The sequence below is a fragment of the Brachyistius frenatus genome, unplaced genomic scaffold (assembly GCF_029030835.1).
Source record: "Brachyistius frenatus isolate BFR_SWC_R1_liver_20210118 unplaced genomic scaffold, ASM2903083v1 Contig_139, whole genome shotgun sequence".
Taxonomy (NCBI): Eukaryota; Metazoa; Chordata; class Actinopteri; family Embiotocidae; genus Brachyistius; species Brachyistius frenatus.
This window is the reverse complement of record NW_027210738.1, coordinates 950,412-974,697: the sequence shown is the minus strand read 5'-3', so window position 1 is coordinate 974,697 and position 24,286 is coordinate 950,412. Positions and strand designations below refer to the sequence as shown.

Below are 24,286 nucleotides of genomic sequence, written 5' to 3'. Positions count from 1 at the left end.
CACAGTTCACCTGACGAAGTAAACTTCCATCCAACCCCGCCGCCTACGTTTCGGTTCTACCTGTCCGACCGTTGCCGCCGTCCGTCCGTCTGTTTGCCGTTTAGTAACGCTTGTCTCTGCTTTTCCACCCGCTCTTTAGTTTCGCCTTCAACGCTGTCACATCGCGCACCTCGCTGAACCCTCCAACCTTTTTTGTTTTTTTTCTCCCCGTCTCTCTCACCGGGACCATTTTAATTAAATAATTCAACCTAACATCACGTCTTCGTTTTCCTCAGGTGAACCACGTTTTGTTTTGTTTTGTCTTTTACGCAGGAGCTGGCGATGAAGAATCCGCTCCACAGGAAGAAACTCCAGTTGTCCGTCAAGACGTTCGGCGGCAAACAGCCGGAGAAATCGGCGGAGCTCGACTACGTCTGGGTGACGCGTACGTGCTTGGGATCGCCCGCCGGCACAACTTCACCACGAAGTGTCTTGCCGTGTGAAAACCGGACTGTTTTTTCTCTCTTCCAGGTTGGCTCGACGACATCGGCCTCCCTCAGTACAAAGACCAGTTCAACGAAGGACGAGTGGACGGACACATGCTGCAGTACCTCACTGTGGTGAGTTTTAAAAACGCTGGTATTCGGTTCAACGGGATTACGAACGATGCACCAAAACCTTGCTCACTCGTCTCTTTCTTCTTCTTCTCAGAACGACCTGTTGTTCCTCAAAGTGACCAGCCAGCTGCACCACCTCAGCGTCAAGTGCGCCATTCACGTCCTCCACGTCAACAAATTCAACCCGAACGGCCTCAAACGACGGCCCAGCAACGAGGTGCGGTTAAATTATCGTTAAAATACAAAGACGGCATCGGAGCCACGAGTTTCCGAACTTGTAATTCTAATTTAAACTTTAGATTATATATTCGTATATTTATTTTCATTGCAACTGTGCTACAATTTCATTGTGCTACTCTACCTTCTTCAAATTTGAACTTATTTTTTTGTTATTTATCTATAAATCTTATTCCTTTGTGCATTTTGTTTCTTTTCTATCTTGTTTTAATGTCATTTTACGTCCCATATGCTACATTTTGAATTGCTTTTTTTTTTTTTTAAGGTGCTATACAAATAAACCTCCCTTCATCTCCAAATCATGTAAAGTTAAAAAGAAAATTCTAACCAACTTTTAAATGCAAGTGGTTTTTTTACCATTCCATTTATCTCTATCAAAAAAAAAAAGAAAGAAAATCGAAATTTGGTTTTAGACTTTTTGAACTTGCTTGTGGAATTTTTTGTCTAAAATTTTGTAAAGCAGACTTGACAAACTTTGAAAATACCCAATATAAAGTACATTAAAAAAAACGTCAAAATGCCATTAAAACACGCATTGATGTTCAAACTTATGTTTGTTACTATGTTGTTATCGAAGGTGTAAATCTTGTCAGTTCTTAAGTCCTATTTTTGAGCCTTTATATTATCTATCCAGACTTTTTCCTTTCCGTTTATACAATTCTGTAATCATCAGTGTTTACTGTGCGTTTCAGAACCAGTTCACTCCCAACGAGGTGGTCCAGTGGTCCAACCACCGGGTCATGGAGTGGCTGCGGTCGGTGGACCTGGCGGAGTACGCGCCGAACCTGCGGGGCAGCGGCGTCCACGGAGGGCTGATCGTAAGTCAAGCGTAAATCGGTGCTACGTTTAATGGCGAGAAAGAAAAAAAAAAAAAAAGGTAGTGAAAAATAACCTCCGACGTCATTCCTCCCCTCTTGACAGATGCTGGAGCCTCGGTTCAACTCGGACTCGCTGGCCATGCTGCTGAACATCCCCGCTCAGAAAACGCTGCTGCGGCGTCACCTGGCCACCAACTTCAACAACCTGGTGGGAACGCAGGCGCAGCAGGAGAAGAGGGAGTACATGGAGGCGCCCGGGTACACCCCGCTCAGCATCGCAGCCAAAGTCAAGGTAAGAAGAAGCAGGAGAAAAAAAAGCCATATATATATATATATATATATATATATATATATATATATAGGGCAGAGGCAACCTCACGCTGCATTATGAGAACACACACGCAGTTTAACCTGTGTGTGTGTGTGTGTGTGTGTGTGTGTGTGTGTGTGTGTGTGTGTGTGTGTGTGTGTGTGTGTGTGTGTGTGTGTGTGTGTGTGTGTGTGTGTGTGTGTGTGAGAGGAAGCACCTTAATCCCTGGTGAGACCTCGGTGTGTCAGCTCAGTTTTTTTTAAATCCCCGAAGCCCCCTTCAGTGGGTTTAAAAGCCTCGGGAAGAGTCAAACGCGGCGCTGCTCCGCTCTTCCTCACAGCTTTTTTTTTTTTTATTTAAGACTCGGCTTCTAAGTTCCTTCTGCAATGAATGGGGGGAGGAAAAAAAAAAAAATTAAATGGAAGAATAATCCACCCTAAAAACACAATTCGCACTTCGTTGGCCCGTTTATGACCTCGGACACTCGGGATCTTAAATTCCTGAAGATGCAATAAATATTTTCGTGGACAAACATAAGCTGGTATGATAATTAGATCTAAAAAAAACAAAAAAAAACAACAACCACAATAATAGATTTGTGTGTGTGTGTGTGTGTATTTCCTGCCTCAGGCCCAGCCAGCTACCGAGTGGTATCCTATAGTGGTTTGTGATAATATCACAGTGGCTTTTGTCAGCAAAAGCAAGCTTAGAGGACACATTTATAGAAAAGCTGCAGTCTGCCGCTGCCGGGTTTCACTTATTCCTCTCATGAACTAAAAAGGCAGAGAGAAGTGTGGATATTAGAAAATTGTTAAATATACAGATGTGATGTTTGGGAGGAAAAATGGAAAACAAAAAGACCTTTAACCAGGAAATAACACCCGGAGTGTGAGGTGTGTATCAGCTGAATTACACCTACAAATCAAAAACTGTACTTTTCCTTTATTGTCATAATGTTCATATTGACCTCATATTGCCTGGAGTTTGTTTGTTTGACTCGATCTGATTGGAAACCCTCCGACACTACGTCCCGCCCAGCGATAGCTGTAACCTGACTGCACCACGGGCCTGTCAATCAAACTTGTCGTCCTGTTTGACATCCGTGCTCTTTTGTTCTCTTATGTTCGCTGCAGCCGAAGAAGTTGGGCTTCTCCAACTTGACTCATCTCCGGAGGAGACGCGCCGACGAATCCACGGACTACGTGTGTCCCATCGAGTCGTCCTCGCCCCAGTCGGGACAGCCGGCGGCGAACGGCGTGCAGATGCGTCCCTACGCCGGCTTCAGGGGCCTGAGCCCCATCCTGGACCGAGAGCCCGACCGCTCCAGGGACCAGGTGGGGCTCGAGGACAGCAGAGCTGACTCATCTCCATGACAACAACCGTGACAACAACAACATGGCGTTGCCGCGTCCGTACGCCATGGACGACTTGTGTTGTCACTGCTTGCCATCAGCCAATCAGCGCTCTCTCTGCTACTGCTCTGCTTCCTTTTTTTTTTTTTTTTTTGTTGTTGCTTGCAGCCCCGTATATACCTCAACACCCCTCCTCCCCCCCCCGCCCTCTCCCTGCTCCTTTAAGCCCCCCCCCCCCCCATCAGCCCGACCCTGTGCCTTAACTCCCGACGAGATTCAAACCCGCCTGACTGTCATACAGCCAGCTGCAGGGGCGAACTGAGACGATGAATCTAGCACACTTGAAGTATTTTTTTTTTTTTAATTTTTATTTCAGATGCCTAACTAACCCGACCTCAGACTCAAACCTGTGCCATGAACCTAACATCATCACGAGAGAACGCAGCCTCTCTCTCTCTCTCTCTCCGGAGTCCCGTGACATCACTTCCTGTAAATCCACACAGCATATACGGACATCTCCTGTTGTACAGTATTAAAGCTGTTGTTTATAACATTTGTGCACCACCACTAGAGGATTTTTTTTTTTAATATATATATATTCATATATATATATATGTGTGTGAGTCAGCTATCATATACACCTTTTGATTTTTTTTTTTTTTTTTCCTCGCCGGTTTTGGAATACGCTTCTTTCTGTAACGTGGTTGACATGAACTTTGTGCAATATTTGCATAATATTATGGAGAGATTTCTATTTAATAATTTATGTCACTGCGGAGCAAAGTATGCAAAAAAAAAAAAAATAAAAAAAAATAGCATGTTTTGTTTTTTGACAACCTGAGGTGGTTATTTTGTACGCTTATTTTCATATTTAACTGTAATAGTATTTTTATAGCGAAGAAAAATCTGCTAACGGAAACTTTACACGGTTGATCATGTAAATGTCAAAAAGATTTTATCGAATCATTTAATAAACGAAATTATACGTGTGTAAAGTTGGTTGCTTCTTTCTACACAAAAGACTAAATAGTCCGAGTAGAAGTAGAAAGATAAAAAAAAAGACTGCATTTTCTTTATGCATCTACACATTAGGGGCCACGTATGTTTCTTCCAGAAGGAAATCAATCAATCGCTGCTTTGTGGACGCCTGCAGTAACACTTCACTAACCTGCTTTCATCATCATCATCATCATCATCGTCGTCATCATCATGGCTGTCATGGCTGCTTATGACGCCAGCTTCCTCCTCCCCGCCCTCCAACACTTCCTCGGCCTGACCGGCCCGAGCCGAGATTTATCGTCTGATTCTCGTCACCGTGGTAACCCTGTTAAAGGTGACACGGGAGGTTTCAATGTGCGAGTGCGGCTCGGCGTGCAGCTGCCGGCACAATCCTCACGCATTCGGTCGGCGACGCAATATTTACTCACGTGTAAATATTGCGTCGCCGTACAACAAGTTGCCAACTAAATACAAATTATGCAACTACGACGTGTTCATATTGTGGGGCAACTCCGAGGAGGCGGAGTGATATTTCTAGTGATGAGCAAGGTGTGATGTCACGATGATTTGTTCCAAATGTACAGCTGACCAATCAGATCGCTGGGTTTGGAGCTACTTGTTGTACAATAGTACCATTAAATATCGACATGAATGCAAATGTTTTGCTATTTCAAAAAAAAATTATATTAAGACTTATAATTGTTGCATTGAAAGTGTGACTATACTTGTCGCCCGTAATGGGTTCATACAGTAGGACAAATGTGTGTGTGTGTGTGTGTGTGTGTGTGTGTGTGTGTGTGTGTGTGTGTGTGTGTGTGTGTGTGTGTGTGTGTGTGTGTGTGTGTGTGTGTGTGTGTGTGTGTGTGTGTGTGTTGCAGATGGCGATCACAGAGGGTACCATTTTGCAAATTGAAGCTCTGTCTGAAAGCATCAACAACCTCACAGTAAGCACCAACACACACACACACACACACACACACACACACACACACACACACACACACACACACACACACACACACACACACACACACACACACACACACACACACACGAGCTGCCGGTTAACGACTCGTGTCACTGGGGTGACCGCTCCTTGTCTGTTGTTAACAGAAGTTTGAGCTACTCGGATGGAAAAGTGGAGATACATGTATAATCTGAGGGAGAAACACCATAAAAAAAACAACTAAAAAACAAAAAACACCGCATGAAACCGGCTCGCTGGTACTTACTTGTTTTACGACTTGCTGTTTTCACGCAGATGGTTCTTTTGCTTGTGTTTGCTGAAGTCATGTTGGTAATTGAACCCCGAGGCTTTCGGATAACAAACATGGACCCCTCACTTCCTGGTAGCGGCCTAAAGAGGCATCTCCGAATCCTGGAATATCGGAGAAAGAATCAGAAAACAGACGTCAAACAAAACATAACCCACATTTATTATTATTATTATTATTGTTATTATTATTATTTATCATTTGAAGAGTTTGATTCCGAGGTGAAATATTCAATTTGTAAAGATTGAATGATTTAAAATATATGAATATTATTAAATATTAAATTAAGCCTCTTATTTATGCATTTCAGAAATGATTGCCGTTATTATGCTCTAATGGGACAACAAATAAAAAGTCTCTGGCCTAAATTAATCAAGCAAGATATTTTTCTACACCCGATATTTTGCTGCCGCGCAATTAATACCATTAATAACGGCGTGTGGAGGTGAACTGGTGTTCAGACCCTCTAACCGGAGTGAAAGTAGTAAAACCACAATTCAAAATAAATACAAGTTAAAAGGCTTAGCTTAGCATAAGAACTGAAAAAGAGGAAAATGGCTAGCGTGGCTCTTTCCAGTGACAAAGCTGTCAGCTGTCTTATCAAACTTTTAGCAGGAAAGACCATCAGGAACATTTAACGACGGGTCCTTTAGGTGGACGCGTTCTTCGCCATTTAAAAAAAATCTATACTTCGTAAATGTCAAATGCCTTTTTTGTCAAATAACTTAAGCTGAGTTTTAATCGGTGAGCTTTGGAGGTGCTGACCAGGCGGATCGTCCCGTCTGACTCCCGGGAAGAAGTAAAAAAAAAAAAAAAAAAAAGGAGTGATGCCTCAATGTAAAACAAGTATTAATACTTCAAGGTCTCTTTGAAATGAAAGTGTAACGTATTAGACAAACGAAACTTGCACAAGTGGGACCCCTGAATTAATGAACTGAGCTACTTCACCCAACTGTTTACTTCATTTCTCCACCTGTGCTTTTCTTTTTGTGTGCTGACGCCTGTTTTGTTTTGTTGTTGCTTATTCTGCAGTGAAGCTGCTTCGCTCTGACTTGGGATCAGTTCTCCTCATACTTTACATCCCGATAAGTGGTATATAGAGCAGAGCTGAATCTTGAGAGATATTGTAGCACCATAAAGAAAATCTCACTCTCTGATTTAGCGATATTATAATATTCTGAAATGTGCTAAAAAAATCAAATTAAAAAAATATTAAAATGTATGGACTGATCCCAGCTCAGTAAGCGAACACCGACTCCCAAAGCTTTGCCACTCCCATGATGCTTTGCCCCCCCCCCCTCCACCCGCAGTACCTGCTCAGCCGGGACGAGCTGCGGAAGGACCTGAGGCGGTCTCAGACGGCGCTCGTTTGAAAGGACGACGACGGGACGCCGTGCCGAGTTCACTAATGTCGTCAGGCTCTAACACCGCGGCGACCCAGCTGGTAGCTTTCACTTCTGCTAGCCGCCGATGTCGCACATAACACCACGTACGCGTAAATGGACCGACACAATGCTGAGAACAATCGAGGGGCATCTTTTTTTTCTTCCCATAATAATGAACCGAACTGCTACTTATAAGTCATTATGAATTTTTTTTTTTTTTTTTTTTTTTTACTGCTTTCCTTGTTTCCCTATGCAATGTACCCATTAATGATCCTACCGACCACTGTTTACTGTAAATATAGTGCCGTTTTATCCAAAACGGGAGAACAGGGTCAAATGAACTATCGCCTGTTTAACTATATGCCAAGTAGCGCACAGGATGTCTGGAGGAAAAAAAAAACCACAATGACCTGAAGCACAAACACACATACACAATGAGAACTGTTACACTACATTATCGTTTAAAAAAGAAAAGAAAAAAGAAAACGACCACCTCGTACGCTGAAATAAATAAGTTATTAGAACCGTTAGAGCTTCTTCAAGGAGACGTAATGACAACGGACTGAATGGGACAAAAAAAAATGTATTGACGCCACAAATTCTGGAAAATAAACTCTGGAAAATGGTCTGTTACTGTAACAGCTCCCAAATATCTATATACTTAAGGATTTAAAAAAAAAATCTAATTCCTAATATGTGAGAACATATGAAATAACCGCCCGAGACAAATGTTTTCGTGAACCATCTAAAGTGCCTAAAACTATTTCAAAGTACTGTGTCTGCGTATATTTTGCTGATAATAAGTGAAAATACAGATATGCCAAAGGTGTTGTTTATAGTAATACCCCACAATTAATTTTATCTCCCATCGGTTTCCAGCAGCTCTACGGGGCATTTTATATATGACCTTTATTTAACCAGGTAAAATCAATTGAGAACCAATTCTCATTTACAATGATGACCTGTCAACACAGTCCAGTTTTAGCATCTTTCAGCGAATTGTTTCGGTTTTACGGATGACAACTTTACTGTAAGTGTTGTTGTTGTTGTTGTTTTTTTTAGCCACAGCAGGAGTCAGGTTTCAAGCAAAAAAAAAAAAAAAAAAAAAGGCTCTGATAAAGCTATTAAACAGCAGACTGCCAAAGTTAACTAGCTGGTGAAGGTGTTGGTGCATTTAGCAGCTCAAAAGACAGATATTTCCCTCTGAAATTGACCAAAATTGAGCTAAAAAATAAATAAAACACAATTCTAAATGAATGCTAACATTTCTCTGTCTGCTGGTTGTATAAATAAACAGTTGTTTGCTAAATGGTTAATTATCTGTTCAACTTTCATAAGGTGCTAAAACTTAGATTTTTCAACCTTCTCCCAAAGTGGCTAGAAACTATATTTTAATGCTGTTTTATCAAACATTTTGTGAACTTGTGTCTTGTGCGTTCAACTATTTACACATGACGGCAACACTGTGCAGCGTCAGCAGAAATGAAGGTTCCTTTGACCCTCTTCTCCCTCTACCGTAGTATGCAATGTACAGATATGCTCTAGTAAAGCACCGTTTTGATGCATGTGTTATTATAACAGCTTCGGGAAGAAGAGAAAATACAAATTAAAAAAAAAAAAATCAAACTACTTTTATAAAGTAAACATATGACTGCACAAATGACAAGAAACTGTTACAGTACGAGATTAGATTGTGATATTTGGTTGAAAGTATAATCAAAATTAAAATAACTTTGACAGATTGAGTCGTCCGAGTGGTAAATAGATCAGATTTCAGGATTTAAAAAAAAAAAAAAGAAAAGAAAAAAGGCTAATACAAGAATGGACATCATACTGTACTACTGCGATAACACACTGACGTAGTTGGACAACTTTACAAAACGACAAAGTCAAAACTTATCATGCAAAACTTCCCTCTCGTTAACTTAAGTGAAGGGGGTCGAACAGGAAGTGGCCACTTTCATGTCCTTATTCGAGCTTTATTCTGAAAAAGAGACAGTTGACCGGTTTGTTTACCCATCAAACCCTTCAGGCTCCCCCCAGTCCTCCAGCTCGTACCGCCAGTTAACTACCGAGACGAGTGTTTTGTTGACTTGCCTTCAAATTTGACGAGTTACAAACAGCCACTCCCCTACCGCTGGAAAACGCTCTTTATTCTACCGAGAGTTCAGAAACACGGCAGGACACCCGAGACCGAGCTGATACAGACGCAAACGCGTAGAGACATTGTGTATCTCGGCAGGGCAGGGGACAGGAGTGGACGGCGGTTAGGGGACTAGGAACTGCAGAAACGTCCAGACCCGTACTGGTGAGTATCTCTATCAATTTGTTTAGAGTTTTATAGCGAACAGACCGTGTTATTCGTAGCGTCTTGAATTGGCTAAATGGTATCCAAGCCATTTTGTTGTTGGTAAATAGACCAAAAAAAAAGGATGGTAAAAATGGTTCCATATGGCGGGACAACAGTAATACAGACAGACCTTCCCCAAGAACCCGACTATCAAAATACTAGAATCAACTGTTAACCCACCAAATGTTCATTTCAGCAAACATTTTATACTCGGTGTGACGGTACAAATTCTGTCTTTCCAGTGTATCAGGGAGACCAACCTCTGATCTCCTGCTCTCCCATCTTCAGCCCACCATGGGCCAGAAAATCAGCAAACCCACCACTAACCCCTTCCACAACTCCAACTTCCTGTCCTCTTTCAAACGCCGCTCGGCCAGGCCACCCACCTTCGAGCGCAACGCGTTCCCCCAACCGAGCATCTTCGCCACGCTGAGGAGGCCCACCGTCGCCAAGCCCAACGACTTCATCCCTCTTTTCAGCGGCTGCATCTCCGCCGCCTCGACCAGAACCCAGGAGTACCTCGTCTTCAAAGACCCGGAGGACAAGTTCCACCCGAGCCCCCGGGTGCTCACTCAGGTAGCTAAACTTGATCGTCGGCGTATTCGATCATGATCCATGAAAATCTGCCTTCAAGTAACCGTTAAAACATCTCGTCCTCCCAACAGGTCTTTCTGATGACCTACATCGCACAGAGCGTCGACCTCAACCAGCGAGACACCTTCAACTGCACGGCCATGATGCCCGAGCAGCGCGTCCTCCTGGGTGCCGACTGGGTTTGGGCCTTGCTGGAGAAGCCCACCGAGAACCCTAAAATGCAGATCGCCGTGCAGGTCCCACATCTGCCCGAGACGGTGTCGGCAGAACCGAAGGCCGCCTCCCCGGAGGCTCGCAGCGAATCTGTCCAGATGGCCCAGATGGAGTACAGCGACAAGAACGCGCAGCAGAGGATGGTGGACTTCTGCGCCTCCGTCGGCAAGGACTGCTACGCCCTGTTCTTGTTCTTCGGGAAAAGAAACGACAAGGGCAACATCTACGGCGTCCTCAGCAACAACTTCGAGGCGGCCGTCGGAAAATGCAACAAGATCGACAGAGCTTTGATCGAGAACTTCTTCAAAGATTCCAAGTACCTTCACACGCCTATGGGAATGATGCAGGCGATTGTCACCCAAAAACAGGACGATCCCCTCACGCTCACGGTTAAATTCAACTGAACCAGCTCGTAAACAGCTGACGGTGAAGACAGCGATTGACGAACACAAGCGATACGCTTGACGCGACAGAAATCTGGAGGTTATTCGATGCCGTCTTCGGTCTTCTGGAGTCGGATGGAGTCAAAGGCCTTCGACAGAAAATCCGTTTATATTTGACGAGCTTTCTGCTTTTTACTCGGCAGTCCTGCTTTCTAACAACGTAATCCAGTCGCTCATTAAACGTATTTCAACACGAGAACAAATAGGCGCAGTTACATTTGGACTCGGACTTTGAAAGTTTTGGTGGGTAACTAAAATACACCCCAACGCAGTTTGTGAATGCATGTTAAAGAAAAGATGTGTTGGTTTTTTCCAATTTAAATGTTCTTTATGTGTCTGTGAAGGTCTTATCAGAAGTTGGACATAGTTCTCAACTTTAGTATTATCTAGGATGAACGTGATTGGTTTAAAAAAAAAAAATTCAAACAAGCCGCTGCATTTTTGAATGTTTTGCATATTAGGAGTGAGCCGAGTGATTTAGCATGACGTGTTTTAACTACTGGAAGAGGTGAGAGATTAAGTGCGTGGCAACTTTGACCTGAAACTGCTCTTCACGATGGGAACCGGTGTCCTATTTGGCTTTGAGTGCCGTTATACGTCGGGACTTGTTGATGAAATTGACCGACGTGGAAAATAACATGGAACGGTCAAGGAAAGCAAGATTTTGTCCTCTTCATGATAGTGTTTGAATATTGTTGCCGTAGGACACCAGTAAACAAAATAGTACACAATTTTAAATATCTTTTCGTTTTTAATCAAACATCATTCACAAGAAATAAACCAAAGTTGTTGTTTTTTAAATCTAAAGCTTATTGTTGATACATTTCATGTAAATATTAACATGTTTTCATTAATTGATTTGGTACGCTTTGTTTTTTGTTTTTTTACTTGTGTGCATAAATGTCACGAAGCTTTTCCAACAGAATTTAAGGTTAAATTGTTCTTCTGAGTCTTAAACAGATTTCACTGCAGCGAAACCAAAAGCTTCGAATAGTAAAAATTTTAAATCAGCATTTTTTTTAAATTATTTTTTGCGATGTTAACAGTGTAGCTTTAGGGAGAACAATGTTGACTTGCCTGTCCATCTTTGGCACGGACACCGAGGGTGTCCAGAGGATGAAGTTTAATGAATTTGGTGACCTTCGACCCTCCCTGCGGTGCCACTAAACTTGTAAAATATCTCGAACATTTACCCGAGGCACAAAAATTTTGCGCGAACATTTTTAGAGTGAAGCGTCTTGACAGCTATTTGATCGTTCGCCATCAGATTTTGTACAAACTTTCATGTTCCCCTCAGGATGAACAATAACTCTTGATTCGGAGCATCTCTAAGACCAAATAGTTATAAAACTAACGACACCGTCATCAGTCTCAAGTGACCTTGATGTTTTGTTCTAATTAACAAATGTCAGCATGCTAAAAAGCTAAAGTATGCTGTTGCGATTGCAGATATCACCTTCTAAACATTGACGTGTCAGCGAGTTGCTTACACGACTGTATATTCAAAGCTTTGTAACAAAAAAAACAACTTGTTGAATATAATTTTGCCAAAATAAATTCGTCTTAGTTTTGACAAATGGTTCAACAGCATAACTGAATAAAACCTTTAATCTTTTACGGACGCTTTAGTTGCAACTTTACAGAACTGTGTAACTGTAAAAGACCTGAACTTTGTAAAAAAAATAAAATAAAATAAAATAAAAACCTGAAAGTTTCATGTTCTGTCAAAAAAATAAGATTTATTTAAGACATAACTATCAGTATGCACATTTCTATTGTAAAGGCACGTTTCCAAAACAGTAATTACATTTCTTACATGACTAACAAGAGCTTTCCGAAAGGTAGAAAAAAACAAAACAACACTCAGTATTTAAATGTCAAAGGTCCCAGCAGGTAAAATGGCTCACGCTTTTTTTTAATTTTCTTTTTTTTTATATTGTAAATCCCTCCTGCGGCTTCCTTCGCGCGATAAAAGTAACGGCTGTGATCGTAAAGTCAATTCGTCAACTGTGAAATTCACATTTTCCTCAGATCACCGGGAACATTCAGTTATCTTCACGTTTCACGTGTCGGGAATGTTTTTTTTCCAGGAAAAAAACCCCAAACAAACAAAAAAAAAATACGTCGATAAAGACTAAAAAGAGTAAAAGAGAGTCCGTCATAGTTCGTCCTTTACCTCGGGTTCTTTTTCGTGGCTCGTACGCTCGCACGCGCAGGCGGCGGCGTGGTCGTCCGGCTGCGGCACCGGCTCCATGTCCTCGTGCCTCGTCGGCCGCCCCGCCTGCCGCTCGGCGTACGTCCGCAGCACCCTGTAGTAGTAGCAGTACAGCCGGCCGGGCTGCAGCAGCTCTCGGGCCGCCGCCTGGCCCGCCCTGGCCATCTCCCGCGCCTCGCCGTCGTGGCCTTTGGCCCATTCGATTTTCTCCAAGAGGTCCGACAGGTCTCTCTTCACGGGAACGTAGTGCGTGCCGGCCTTCAGGCGGCCGTAGAAGTGCTCGTAATACGGAGAGTCCTGCTTCAGGACCAGGCTGTTCCCGAGCATCAGGTAAGGGAACCGATACGCTGCCACCGTGCCGTCCACGTTCACCTGGTATTTGTACTGAAAGGAGGGGCGGGGGCGGGGCGGGGAGGGCGGGGAGGGGGGATTAAAGGTCACTACTTTGTAATATACGTGTTTTGTTTAGTAATCAAACCCTCACCTATTTATTTTGTCGGCGTTTGCTTTGAGGAACATCGAGGAATTTGTTTGACACTTTCTATAGAATAAAAGTTGCACACTGCAGCTATAAGTTACGATAAAAAAAAAAATTAAAAAAAAATTACATAACAAGAAATATAATAAATAGACTACAAGTATAAAAGTATAAATAGTATTTTAATTCCTCACCTTAAAGAAGTCAAAGAATCCGACGAGCGGCACTTTGCCGACGTCTTTCTCCCGGTCCCTGAAGAAGAACCAGCCCGTGATGCCGGCATCCAGCAGCTCCGGGTTTTTCTTGGACAGATCGACCAGCTGGAGACGTTCCTCTCGGCTGTCCCGCCCGCGGAAAAACGCCCGCTCGCTTTTATTAGCCCACGGAGGCCCTGGCAGAGGGATATTACCCGAGAAAGAAAAAAGGCAAGAAATGTGAGGATACGAGGTCCAAAAAGCTTGAGGTGAACTTTTATAATGATTTGACATAAATAAAAATAAAAAAGGACATATTTAAACTGACCCAGGTGTATAAGAGGTGTGTGAAGGAGCGCAGATATTAATGCAGAAATTGTAAGTGAATAATCAATCAAATAGAACGAGATAAGCCTGAGGTACGAGCGGACACATCCTATTCCTTTGTTCATTCAAATTTATTCAGTGTTTTTCAATTACGAGGCAAAACCAGTCAAAGGACAAAAGAAATCCACACACAAATTATGACTGCAAATTATAACATAGTTTCAAGTATTTATATGATGACCAAAAAAAAAGTATCATCCTACGAGTGTTTATTGCTTTATTTATTGATTTGAACTTCATTCCTTTTTTTCTATTTTGATCAGGTCCTCTCTTAAGAGCGTAAATGAAAAGAGACCTGGTCAAAATGTAAAAGTTAAATCTTAAAACAAATTAAATTACAATGCGTCTCAGCAAATGTGTTGTGAAAAATGCGCGTCCTTGTTTCAGTCCTTAAAAATAACTAAAACTTTACCAAACAGAGTGACCGACCCAGTTTCTCCTCGTCTCTCCAACCCACCGATCTTTTACTAGAATTAATTATGAATTAAAAACAGGACTTTAAAAACGTAAGTCTCTTCAACATCGGCAACTGGACAGACAAAGTATATTTGTACATTTTGGCCGTCTTGCTAAAATTAGAAGTATAATTTCAGACGTTTCCAACTACAGATCGTTGGATCCGCTAATCGATTAAAGAAGCAGTTAGATGATGGTCTACATCATCCATTATGAACAGCGTAAACACAAGAGGGCCTGATACTGAACCCTGTGGCACTGAATGGGAAATATATGCACATTACACTGTAAAATGTTGGTCTCTGAAGCAACTCCACTTTTTTTTTCTTTTTACAGTGACCCCTTGTATATTCTCTCGTGCGTATTTTTAGGTCCGTGTTCAATATCAGTTCAGAGCCAATAAATATCTTCAGCTACTGCGGTCCAAAGTATTAAAAGATATAAATCAGTGCTGCCAAATTCTTTTTAAAAATACCGTCCATACATTTTTTTTTTGACAACTTTTTAGCACAGGAAACAAAACAAAACAAAAAAGAAAAAATGAACTTTGACCCCATAAAACTTGCCGGCAGTCTGCCGTGCGTGCGAGTTACCCGTGTGTCCCTGGATGGACAGCAGGTCGTTGGTGACGCCCCTCATGGTCTCCAGCGTGGAGTGCGTGAGCTCGTAGGTGGGGAGGACGATGTCCCGCGTTTCCGCGGAGCCGCACCACGACAGCACCGGAACGGCGTCCGTCGGCGTCCTCCTCGTCGTCTCCAGCGGCCAGTCGCCCACGTTGACGTAAAACTCCGCGTCGGGCAGCCTCACCTTCAGACGGAACTCAAACGCTTAAAAAAAACACACACACACACCAATAAAAAAAACACTTTGTACGTATACGTGAGGCCGACGCGCCCGTTGAGACCTTTACCTTCCTCATCAGCGACAGCAGCATCTCGTCGGAGAACATCTTGAAGTCGGTGTATTTCCCCAGCGTGCGGCGGTACAGCCGGTGGCCGATGACGGCGTAGTGAATGAAGCCGCCTCTGTTGGCGAAGCGGGGCGGCCCCTCGCGCCGGAGGTGCTGCAGGTCGATGGCGGGGAACGACTTGAAGTCCTCCTCGATCTGCGGCTCCTCGGCGGGACACCGCATGACGCTCTGCCAGACGGACGCGTCGGGTTCGGGGCAGTCGCAGTACTCGTGATAGACGGGACCTGACGAAAAGGGGGGAGGGTGGGGGTGGGCGGGGCGGGGGGAGGAGGGGAGCAAAAATATCAGGTAAAATAATCAGGATTTCAGAATCCTCCTGACAGATGATGCGTTTGAGGACACGCGAAACACTCGGAAGTTTGAATCTTTTTCCCCCGACGACGACCCTTTATGTCAAAATCCTAAATGGGACTTCGTCCACTTTTTTGACAAACCTTGGACGGCGTAAGGTGACTTGGCAACGGCCGCATCCTGGTGGAGGACTTGCACCTTCAGGCCCTTGGCGACGGTGCTGTAGAGCCGGTACCTCATCAGGAAGGACCCGTCTCCTCGGTCCAGGGGTGGAGAGACGTGGATGCGGATGTGCTCGTCACTGTCCAGCGCACTTATCTTCACTTTGAAGGTGTCTTTACCTGGACAGCGCAGGGAGAAGAGGATTTTTAGTGACATGTACATTACTTAAACTACTTTTTTTTTTGCTGATTTTAATTATCAACTCATTTCTTTTATACTGTTTTAATTGTTTTTTATGGTTGTTTTAAATCCATCTAATATATATATTTTTTTAATTGAATTTATGTATTTATTTGACTTTTGTTACTGTCCTGTTAATTCCACATTGCTACCTTTTCTGTACAAAATAATGAGTACTTGTCTACACCGTTTATAAATTTACATCTTGTTCAATAAAGTTCTTGCTCTTAAAAAAAAAAAAAAAAAAAAAAAAAGACATTTCCTCTCGCTTCAATAATAATAAAAAAAAAAGAAAAAGGACGCAACAGGAGTTCAGCGCCTCGTTTACCTGGAGATGACGTCAGGTTGTCTCCTTTTAAATTAGCCGCCTGGATGTAGAAGTAGCGGACCGGTAAAACGACGTCGGGGTTCAACCCCGGACCCCAAACGAGGCACCTCTCCGGGCTGATTCCTGCACAGACAAAAACCGGGAAGTTTGCGCTGCTGCACGCGACTAAAACTACAAACCGACAGAGGAAACCTCTCCGAAAAGAGTCTTCCCGTCGTCTGCACGCCATGTTCCGCCGACTGCCACGCGTTAAAAACGTTAAAAAAAAAAAATAAAAAAAAAAAAGGGTTGGTTTTTTTTGGGGATGGAAACTCACTAGGCAGACATGTTGGTTGAGGACACGCCCCATTATCCGGGACCGGCGATGCCTTCACGGGACGTCGGAAATATCGGACTCAAGACAATGCTAAACAAATACATTTGACTTGACTTGACCGGTGATGCCTTCACGGGACGTCGGAAATGTCGCTGTTAAGACTCTGAACGCCCCACGAGACACCCAAATACTGTGCAGTTTTTAGTTAATGACCTGAAGCAATGTCTTGCTTTGGGAGCTTTTGACTGTACTCGACAAAATAGTGAGCGATTTATGTAAAAGAAATCCATAAACAGAGCTAATACAGCGTCTCAAAGTCAACGAAATGGGAGATTACATGAACATTGATCACTGACAACAAGATGATTTGGTCTGCAAATATACGATATAAAACAAAAGCAGCTATTTTTTTTTTTTTGTTACTTTTTTTAAAAGTATTTCATAACTTTCAATCAAGTCCAAAACCCAAAACTATTAACCATAAATTAAAGATAGTTTTAAATCATTACAATTATGGGGCAAAAAAGTAACGATTGATTATCAAAATAGTCAATTCTTTCATTTGACGGATAACGTACTCGACTATTTGTTGACGTTCTATTTGCAAACTGTCAGCTAGTTTAATTCATTAAAGATTAAAAAAAAAAACATTAAAAGAGAAAACTATGCAAAAAAAAAAAAAAAAAAAATCTGAATTTTGTGAGTAACTTAAGTACAAACAGAAAGTGGCAATTCAGCATTAAAAATGTCCTTAAAAACTGCACTGCAAAAAATTGTTGTCCTAACACATGTAGCATAATGTATTAAAAACAACTTGTTTTTGCATCTTTATTTCACTAAAAAAAAATGTAAGAAAACCTGAATCTGTAGAAATTTTTATCGAAACATAACTTTTGAAATTTTGACGGCAACATTGGATGACAGCGTTTGTTTTTTGTTTTTTTTTGCTTTGCTTGCATCAAAAAACTCACACATGCATAAACGAAAGCCGGCAGGTGATACACACCTGTTTGTGATTTTGAAAAGTAGTTTGATCACTAATTGTTGATTTTTGTGGCTCAAAAAAAACAACAACAAAAAAACTGCTGTGGAAGTTAACACTAGTACGCGAAGATGTTTTCCGTTTTGTGTCCCAGTTTGTCCAGATTTGGCAGACAGGCGAGCTGGATCATCGGCGGAGGGCCGCAGAGGACGATGAGGGCGTCGGCCGACGGGGCGGGGAGGTGGTCCCGGATCATGTCGCAGGTCACGAATCCTGAACTGTAGCTCCAGTCTGGAAAAGACCAAAGTTTTGTTTTTTTTAACAGATTTTCAGTTATTTGCTGTTTGTTTTTTTTGAGCTGCAAAAATTCAAACAACCACAATTTAAAAAAAAAACTGTAAAAAAATGTCTACAAGTATATGGTTTATTCGCATCTTTAACTTCCCTTTGGACTTCCCTTGAAAATAAATATATATAAACATAAATCCCTGGTACACCAGGTACACCTCCTTCAAATGAATAATGATCAAGGGCGCTGCGGCGTTTTTCTATTCTGTGTTGTAAACTAGTGAAGACACGACGAGACAAAACACAAGTGAGCAACTCACGACTGAGATTACGCAACTATATTATGCCCGTTAATTTCCGCTCGCTTCTTAAGGATTATGCAAAGGAAGCTATACTGTAACACCGTTGTTGGAAGTCTCTCTCTCCTACCTCCTCGGCCTCGGCGGGGATTTTTGCTCACAGCTGAGAAAGCCTTTTGTTTGGTTTTCTTCTCGCTCTGAATATTCAGCAGTGTTACGTCCCGGAGATTCATTCAAGGGGATGAATGACGAGCAGAGAGAGACCGGAAAGACCTGAGTTTTAAAGACTTTGCTCGGCTTCCCGTGATGATAACAAATTAGTCATGGAAAATGTTCCCCGTTATGAAAATGTCTTGTATAATTACGTGCACACATTAAATACAAAACAAGACATTAGATACGTTGTCGTGCATCATGTAGCAAACACAGCGATCCATTTTCGTCTGATTTATGGTTGACTTGGACTCGACCAATCAGAAGAGAGAGTAAAACAAAAAATTTAAAAAAAATTGGGGTGAAGGCGTGACTATTTCACGTTTTGCTGTAGTGGACGGGCGTATCTATTTCATGTTTTGCTATAATGGACAGGTGTGTTTTTTTCACGCTTTGCTGTAGTGGACGGGCGTGTTTATTTCACCTTTTGCTGTAGTGGACAGGCGTGACTATTTCACGTTTTGTTGTAGCGGACGGGCGTGTCTATTTCACGTTTTGTTGTAGTGGACGGGCGTGTCTATTTCACGTTTTGCTTTAGTGGATGGACGTGTCTATTTCACCTTTTGCTGTAGTGGACAGGCGTGACTATTTCACGTTTTGTTGTAGCGGACAGGCGTGTCTATTTCACCTTTTGCTGTAGTGGACGGGCGTGTCTATTTCACCTTTTGCTGTAGTGGACAGGCATGACTATTTCACGTTTTGTTGTAGTGGACGGGCGTGTCTATTTCACATTTTGTTGTAGTGGACGGGCGTGTCTATTTCACGTTTTGCTTTAGTGGACGGGCGTGTCTATTTCACCTTTTGCTGTAGTGGACGGGCGTGACTATTTCACGTTTTGTTGTAGCGGACGGGCGTGTCTATTTCACCTTTTGCTGTAGTGGACAGGCGTGTCTATTTCACGCTTTGCTGTAGTGGACAGGCGTGTCTATTTACCGTGATACCAGGTCGGTTATGGATATCAAGACTGCAAATAAAACACCACAACGGTGTCAAATACACACTTCTGGATGTAAAAATGCCACATCTGCCTTACCCTGTGGAGGTCTGTCCAGCGTGAACCACAGCTTAACTTTGTCGGGATGGTTCTTCTTCACCTCCTCCAGCTCCTCCCTCAGCAAGATATCTTTCTCAGTCTGAGACAGGAGCAAATAAAAGGCGTTATTTCTCCAAGGCGTTTTCCCAATTCATGTGCAGTTTATAGTCTTTAACAATGAGACAATAATATTCCCAGAACAATATGCCAGCACGCAGCTTGACCTGGTTGGCGAATATGAGCGAGCACTCGGTGCCGTCGGCGGGGTCGGCTGCGATCCGGCGGATTAACTGGAGCATCGGAGTGATACCTCGGGCGGAGACAGAGACACTGAAATAAGTCTCACGGGAAGATTTATTTCGAACCGAAGGCATGACGGAGAAGTAAAATGGAGTCTCTTTCTCATTTTTCAATAAAGTCAAATTGTCAACTGTGGAGCTGTAAAAACTCTTAAAAGTTCAACTTCATTGCAGGATTGAGTCATAAACCGACATACACAGAAGTTTTCTTTTTGTCTTGACCCACGTTATCTAAAACACAGCATAAATATGACTCGATGCAATCGCTGGAATCACTTCTTTTTCTCTTTTATAGGGTATTTTATACACTTTCTGCAGGGATTTCAGCCTCTGAACAAAGCACATGCATTATTTGATATAATAATGTATTCACGACGGTTTAATTGAATTGTAAATGAACCTGTTCCACCGGCGATCATTCCGACGTGCTTGAACTTCCGAACTTTTGGCTCTGACTTCTTGTCGGGTCGGATCGAAAACTGACCTGATTTAAAAGAGATCAAAAACATTCAGTGTTATGGCAGCAGTTCAGACTTCAACTGTATCACAGCGCCCCCTGCTGGTCACAGCAGGTAACATGTACTGCATACAAAACAAAAGCGTTTTCACTCATTTTTAGATATTTTTTTTTTCAAACATCATACTATTGCCCTTGTAGACCAGGAGTCCACTGGGTCCTCGGAAGTCAATGGTGTCCCCGATGGACATGTTGTCCAGGTGCTGAGACATCTTTCCTCCGTCGGGGAAGGACGGGTGGGAGTTCTTGTAGTAAACCTGGAGACATCACCCAAAAGGACAGGAAATTGAATTATTTAATTTTCACCATTAGCTCTATAGTGCATTAAAATGAAAAACGCAACACTGATTTTTATTACCACTTTAAGATTATATGGCAAAAATGAGAGGGACACAAATTTTAATAACAACTACAAGGTTTGTGATCATTTTCAGTTAATCACTGCGATCGACTCCTTTTCACATTACATTTAGTCATTTTAGGCATTTGTTGATATTAATATATATATTAATATATTAGTGCATCAGCTTTGAGAGAGTATTGTCCAAAAATTACAATTTGCATTTAGAAGTCAAAAAAAGTTAAAAAAAAATAAATAAAAAAATCACGACCTTTGTCTTGTCATAAAGATTATAACTCATAAATAGGAGCTATGGTTGTGTAACAGTTTGTATATTAGTTCTTTAAACAATCAGAAATTTAGAGCAGAAAAGAACCGATGGATCACAGGATTTATTAATGATTATATCTGCAGACTTTATTGGCTATAACTGATATATAAAGTATTATAATGATTTATTAGCCACGTATAAAGTAATATATACATCTGTGATGATTGTCCCCCTTGTAAACTGATTGTTAAAGTGATGAGAACACATTATCTTTTAAATTCATGATCTCCTTGCAGATTTCATTGACAGTTGACTCTGAATATGTTGTCGTGTGTCAGTTAATGTTTCTGATGAACGTCTCCTGTGACGGTTATCTGTCCTACTTTAACCACGAGGTCCACGTGTCCCTGGCTCTCGTCGCTGGAGACCGGAGTGTAGGCTCGGACCACCAGGCTGCCGTTCACCTTCGCCGACAGGTACACGTGCTGACCTGGACGAGAGGACGGAGGACGAGAGGACGAGAAGGGAGGACCAGAGGACAAGAGGGGAGGACCAGAGGGGAGGAAGAGAGGATAGGACAGAGGGGAGGACGAGAAGGGAGGATGAGAGGAGAGGACGAGAGGGGAGGACCAGAGGGGAGGACCAGAGGGGAGGACGAGAGGACGACAGGGGAGAGGACGAGAAGGGAGGGCGAGAGGACAAGAGGGGAGAGGATGAGAAGGGAGGGAGAGAGGACAAGAGGGGAGGACCAGAGGGGAGGAAGAGAGGATAGGACGAGAGGATAGGACAGAGGGGAGGACCAGAGGGGAGGACGAGAGGATGAGAGGGGAGGACAGAGGGGAGGACCAGAGGGGAGGACAAGAAGGGAGGGCGAGAGGACAAGAGGGGAGGACCAGAGGGGAGGAAGAGAGGATAGGACAGAGGGGAGGACGAGAAGGGAGGGTGAGAAGACAAGAGGGGAGGATGAGAGGATAGGGAGGAGGGGAGGACGAGAAGGGAGGACAGAGGGGAGGACCAGAGGGGAGGATAAAGGGGAGGAGCATCATTGTGAGCATCATTTAAAGCATCTCTAAATCATAAAAAATATGTAACTTTTGTGACTTTTTATTGCTCCACATTTGACTTTTTACTATTAAGAAAGTATCATCAGTGTGTTTAAATCAGGGAAATCGTTCATTTTTCATTTTCATAATTGTTTTTAGTCGCTTACGACACTTTTAAAACGAAAGCTCAAGACAGTCGCCGAGAGATTTAGAAGACGCAACTAAAGAAATACAAAAAAAAAAAAACTGCCGTTGCTGAAAATGTGGGAGTCGAACTACAACCGCTTCTTTTTTTCTTTTTCTTTCTCCTGAAGATATTTACGAGAGCAGAGAGAAGATCGGTGTTTCCGTACCGACGGGCAGTCCGAGGATGTGAGTCCCGGACGTAAGACCGAACCGAAACTTCTTGGTGTCGTGACTGATTTCCTGCACGAGGACAAAAAGCAAATAAACAGTCCGCACAAAGTCAACAAAATTTGTGTTTACGCGATATATTTCATGTATATTTGTCCGACGATAAACCAGTTTTATTGCAACAGTTAAATACGACACGTCAAGTCTTTTCGGATTTGGTATTTCTTTAAACTGTCTTTTATTTCTCCGGGGGGAAAAAAACAAACATGTCATAAAGGATTCAAAATGCACACACGAGGACAAATATTATAAGACTGTTTTTTAAAACAGGTCCAAAACGGTTTGCCTTTTACATCTCATTCATTCTTGGATCCTACATTCCCCCACAATGCAACAGTCAGAGTTGCAGGTGTCACGAAGAGCAACTAAAAGTGTCCTCTTCAGTTTGTCAGATTTCACAAACAATTCACTTTTTTTGAGTCACAAAACTTTCTTCACACATGTAGTTGAATTCCCCCCCAAAAAATAGATTTTACTTTTATTGATGGTTAGCCAACTAAAAAAAAAAGAAGAAAATATTCCACCTCATTCTGTTATTTCTAAGATGCGTGTGATCGTAAAGGTGTGTGAGTTGCAGCCCACCTGCTTGTGCATCAGGGCGAGAGGATATTTCACTGTGGGATCCTGCAGAGTGACGGGCAGCTTCTTCTTCGTCTTCTTCGTTTCTTCTGCAGAGCCTCGCAGGAAGAAGTAGAGCGCGGTCACCGCCACCACCAAGAGGGCCGCCGCCGCCGCCGGGGTCACCTGCATGGACAAAAACATCACACACTAAATGGTCCTCCAGTTCTGCACAAAAACAGCAAAAACGATTTCCCCACCAGGGTCCATTGAAATTTTGCCAATTTTAACATTCACCATCGGTTTGAGAGCAGGCGAATATCTTTTTTTGTTTTTTAAATGTTTTCTGGACTTTCAGGAGAAGATGTTTTAAAAAAAAAAAAATGGAAGAAATTAAGCAAAAACGTATTCTCACCAAAGTCTGCTCCATAGTTTAACCTGCAGTAAAGTGTGGCAGAGATTCCTTCACCTCCAACACAACTTGAGAGACCAGAGTCCACACCTCAGGGCTTTAAAGGGGCGTGGCTTGCCGCTGGAAAGGGGGGCGGGGGAGCGGTGTTGCGCGAAGCACCAATAGGAAGAGAGAGATCTGATCATGACACTACATGGTACAAGAGGTGGTGTTCAGAGAAGTGAAAGAGCCCAGAGTGCAAAATCACACCACTGAGAGGAGGGGGACAAGGGGGGAGGGAAGGGAAAAGGGGGGAGGGAGAGAGGATTACATAACGACGATGTCACTGCTGAGACCGACGGGGAGAGAAAATACTATTAGAAGAAATGTCACAATCCGTTTCTTTTCAAAGAGTTTATTTGTATGTGTGTAAAAGCATAATTTAGACATGAAGGATGTCCTCGAGAGACTCCCATTGCTTTTAAAACCAACGATCATATCAAACTTTATCTGTAAAGAATAACAGATCAAGTATTCTACATAAATAATAAAAGCAAAGTAGGGTGCAAAAATAATTCTGTCACAAATCATGTTTTTTTTTTTTTAAATTGTTTGAAGAGGAGAAGTGGATGAAGGAAATATTCAGTTTATTTACTGTAAAAGTAGTACAACTTTCCTGCAGTGAAAAATAACAATAACTAATGCAAAAGTCTCATAGTGATGCATTAAAAAGCATTTTACTGATATAGATTTACTGAATTTGCATCATATTTTATCAGCTCCACTCTGTGTTTTGTTCGTGAAATCAGAACCTGTAAAGTAACCTGGTAATTTAAATACAAATTTAAATATTGGGGAGTTAAACATCAGCAGCATGAAATGGAAACGACCAAGTCGAGTCGAATCTGTGCTTCGGTGTGTGGTTCTTGTGCTTTGATGTATTTTTGATGTGAGCGTCTTTTTTGTTGTTGTTGTAGGTATTTGGTCAAAAATTAAAAGTATGACACAAATACACATTCAGCTCCTCAAA

At 42.5% G+C, this 24,286-nt stretch overlaps 4 protein-coding genes across 6 annotated transcripts in view; 2 read left to right on the top strand and 2 right to left on the bottom strand.

Annotated features, from left to right (window-relative positions):
• The window catches only part of ppfibp2b (PPFIA binding protein 2b), a 74,607-nt gene extending 66,743 nt beyond the window's left edge, over positions 1–7,864 (top strand). For 2 of the 3 annotated variants that reach the window (XM_069715183.1, XM_069715185.1), the window contains 8 exons: positions 313–424; positions 511–599; positions 691–813; positions 1,526–1,651; positions 1,755–1,943; positions 3,095–3,295; positions 5,191–5,256; positions 6,897–7,864. In XM_069715183.1, coding sequence (XP_069571284.1) covers positions 313–424; positions 511–599; positions 691–813; positions 1,526–1,651; positions 1,755–1,943; positions 3,095–3,295; positions 5,191–5,256; positions 6,897–6,959 — 969 coding nt within the window. In that variant the 3' untranslated portion in view covers positions 6,960–7,864. The other variant, XM_069715184.1, reaches the window with a different exon arrangement.
• Positions 7,865–7,956: 92 nt separating this feature from the next.
• Positions 7,957–10,855, top strand: rep15 (RAB15 effector protein). Its single transcript, XM_069715199.1, has 3 exons — positions 7,957–9,279; positions 9,564–9,897; positions 9,987–10,855. The coding sequence occupies exons 2-3, from the start codon at positions 9,616–9,618 to the stop codon at positions 10,530–10,532; spliced, it is 828 nt and encodes a 275-aa protein (XP_069571300.1). The 5' UTR covers positions 7,957–9,279; positions 9,564–9,615; the 3' UTR covers positions 10,533–10,855.
• A 1,435-nt stretch (positions 10,856–12,290) lies between these two features.
• Positions 12,291–16,565, bottom strand: poglut3 (protein O-glucosyltransferase 3). Its single transcript, XM_069715157.1, has 6 exons — positions 16,293–16,565; positions 15,706–15,903; positions 15,212–15,495; positions 14,895–15,108; positions 13,459–13,655; positions 12,291–13,170 (listed from the first exon to the last, which is right to left on the bottom strand). Exons 1-6 carry the CDS (start codon positions 16,519–16,521, stop codon positions 12,730–12,732), a joined length of 1,563 nt encoding a protein of 520 aa, XP_069571258.1. The 5' UTR covers positions 16,522–16,565; the 3' UTR covers positions 12,291–12,729.
• An 81-nt stretch (positions 16,566–16,646) lies between these two features.
• Positions 16,647–23,325, bottom strand: cyb5r2 (cytochrome b5 reductase 2). The gene is made up of 9 exons (XM_069715147.1): positions 23,281–23,325; positions 22,890–23,051; positions 22,247–22,319; positions 21,234–21,340; positions 20,367–20,496; positions 20,123–20,206; positions 19,648–19,733; positions 19,424–19,523; positions 16,647–17,881 (listed from the first exon to the last, which is right to left on the bottom strand). Exons 1-9 carry the CDS (start codon positions 23,293–23,295, stop codon positions 17,709–17,711), a joined length of 930 nt encoding a protein of 309 aa, XP_069571248.1. The 5' UTR covers positions 23,296–23,325; the 3' UTR covers positions 16,647–17,708.
• Between the last annotated feature and the right edge of the window lie 961 nt (positions 23,326–24,286).

Bases quoted from the DNA above. Each gene is read 5' to 3' on its own strand.
- rep15 (XM_069715199.1), top strand. From the start codon at position 9,616: ATGGGCCAGAAAATCAGCAAACCCACCACTAACCCCTTCCACAACTCC. The intron at 9,898-9,986 runs GTAGCTAAACTT...TCCTCCCAACAG, and splicing joins GCCCCCGGGTGCTCACTCAG to GTCTTTCTGATGACCTACAT.
- poglut3 (XM_069715157.1), bottom strand. From the start codon at position 16,521: ATGGCGTGCAGACGACGGGAAGACTCTTTTCGGAGAGGTTTCCTCTGT. The intron at 13,656-14,894 runs GTAACTCGCACG...TCCCTCTGCCAG, and splicing joins GTCCATCCAGGGACACACGG to GGCCTCCGTGGGCTAATAAA. The intron at 13,171-13,458 runs GTGAGGAATTAA...CCCTCCTTTCAG, and splicing joins GATTCTTTGACTTCTTTAAG to TACAAATACCAGGTGAACGT.
- cyb5r2 (XM_069715147.1), bottom strand. The intron at 22,320-22,889 runs GTGGGCTGCAAC...GTCCTCGTGCAG, and splicing joins TCGCCCTGATGCACAAGCAG to GAAATCAGTCACGACACCAA. The intron at 19,524-19,647 runs GTCAAGCTGCGT...CTCCTGTCTCAG, and splicing joins CGCTCATATTCGCCAACCAG to ACTGAGAAAGATATCTTGCT.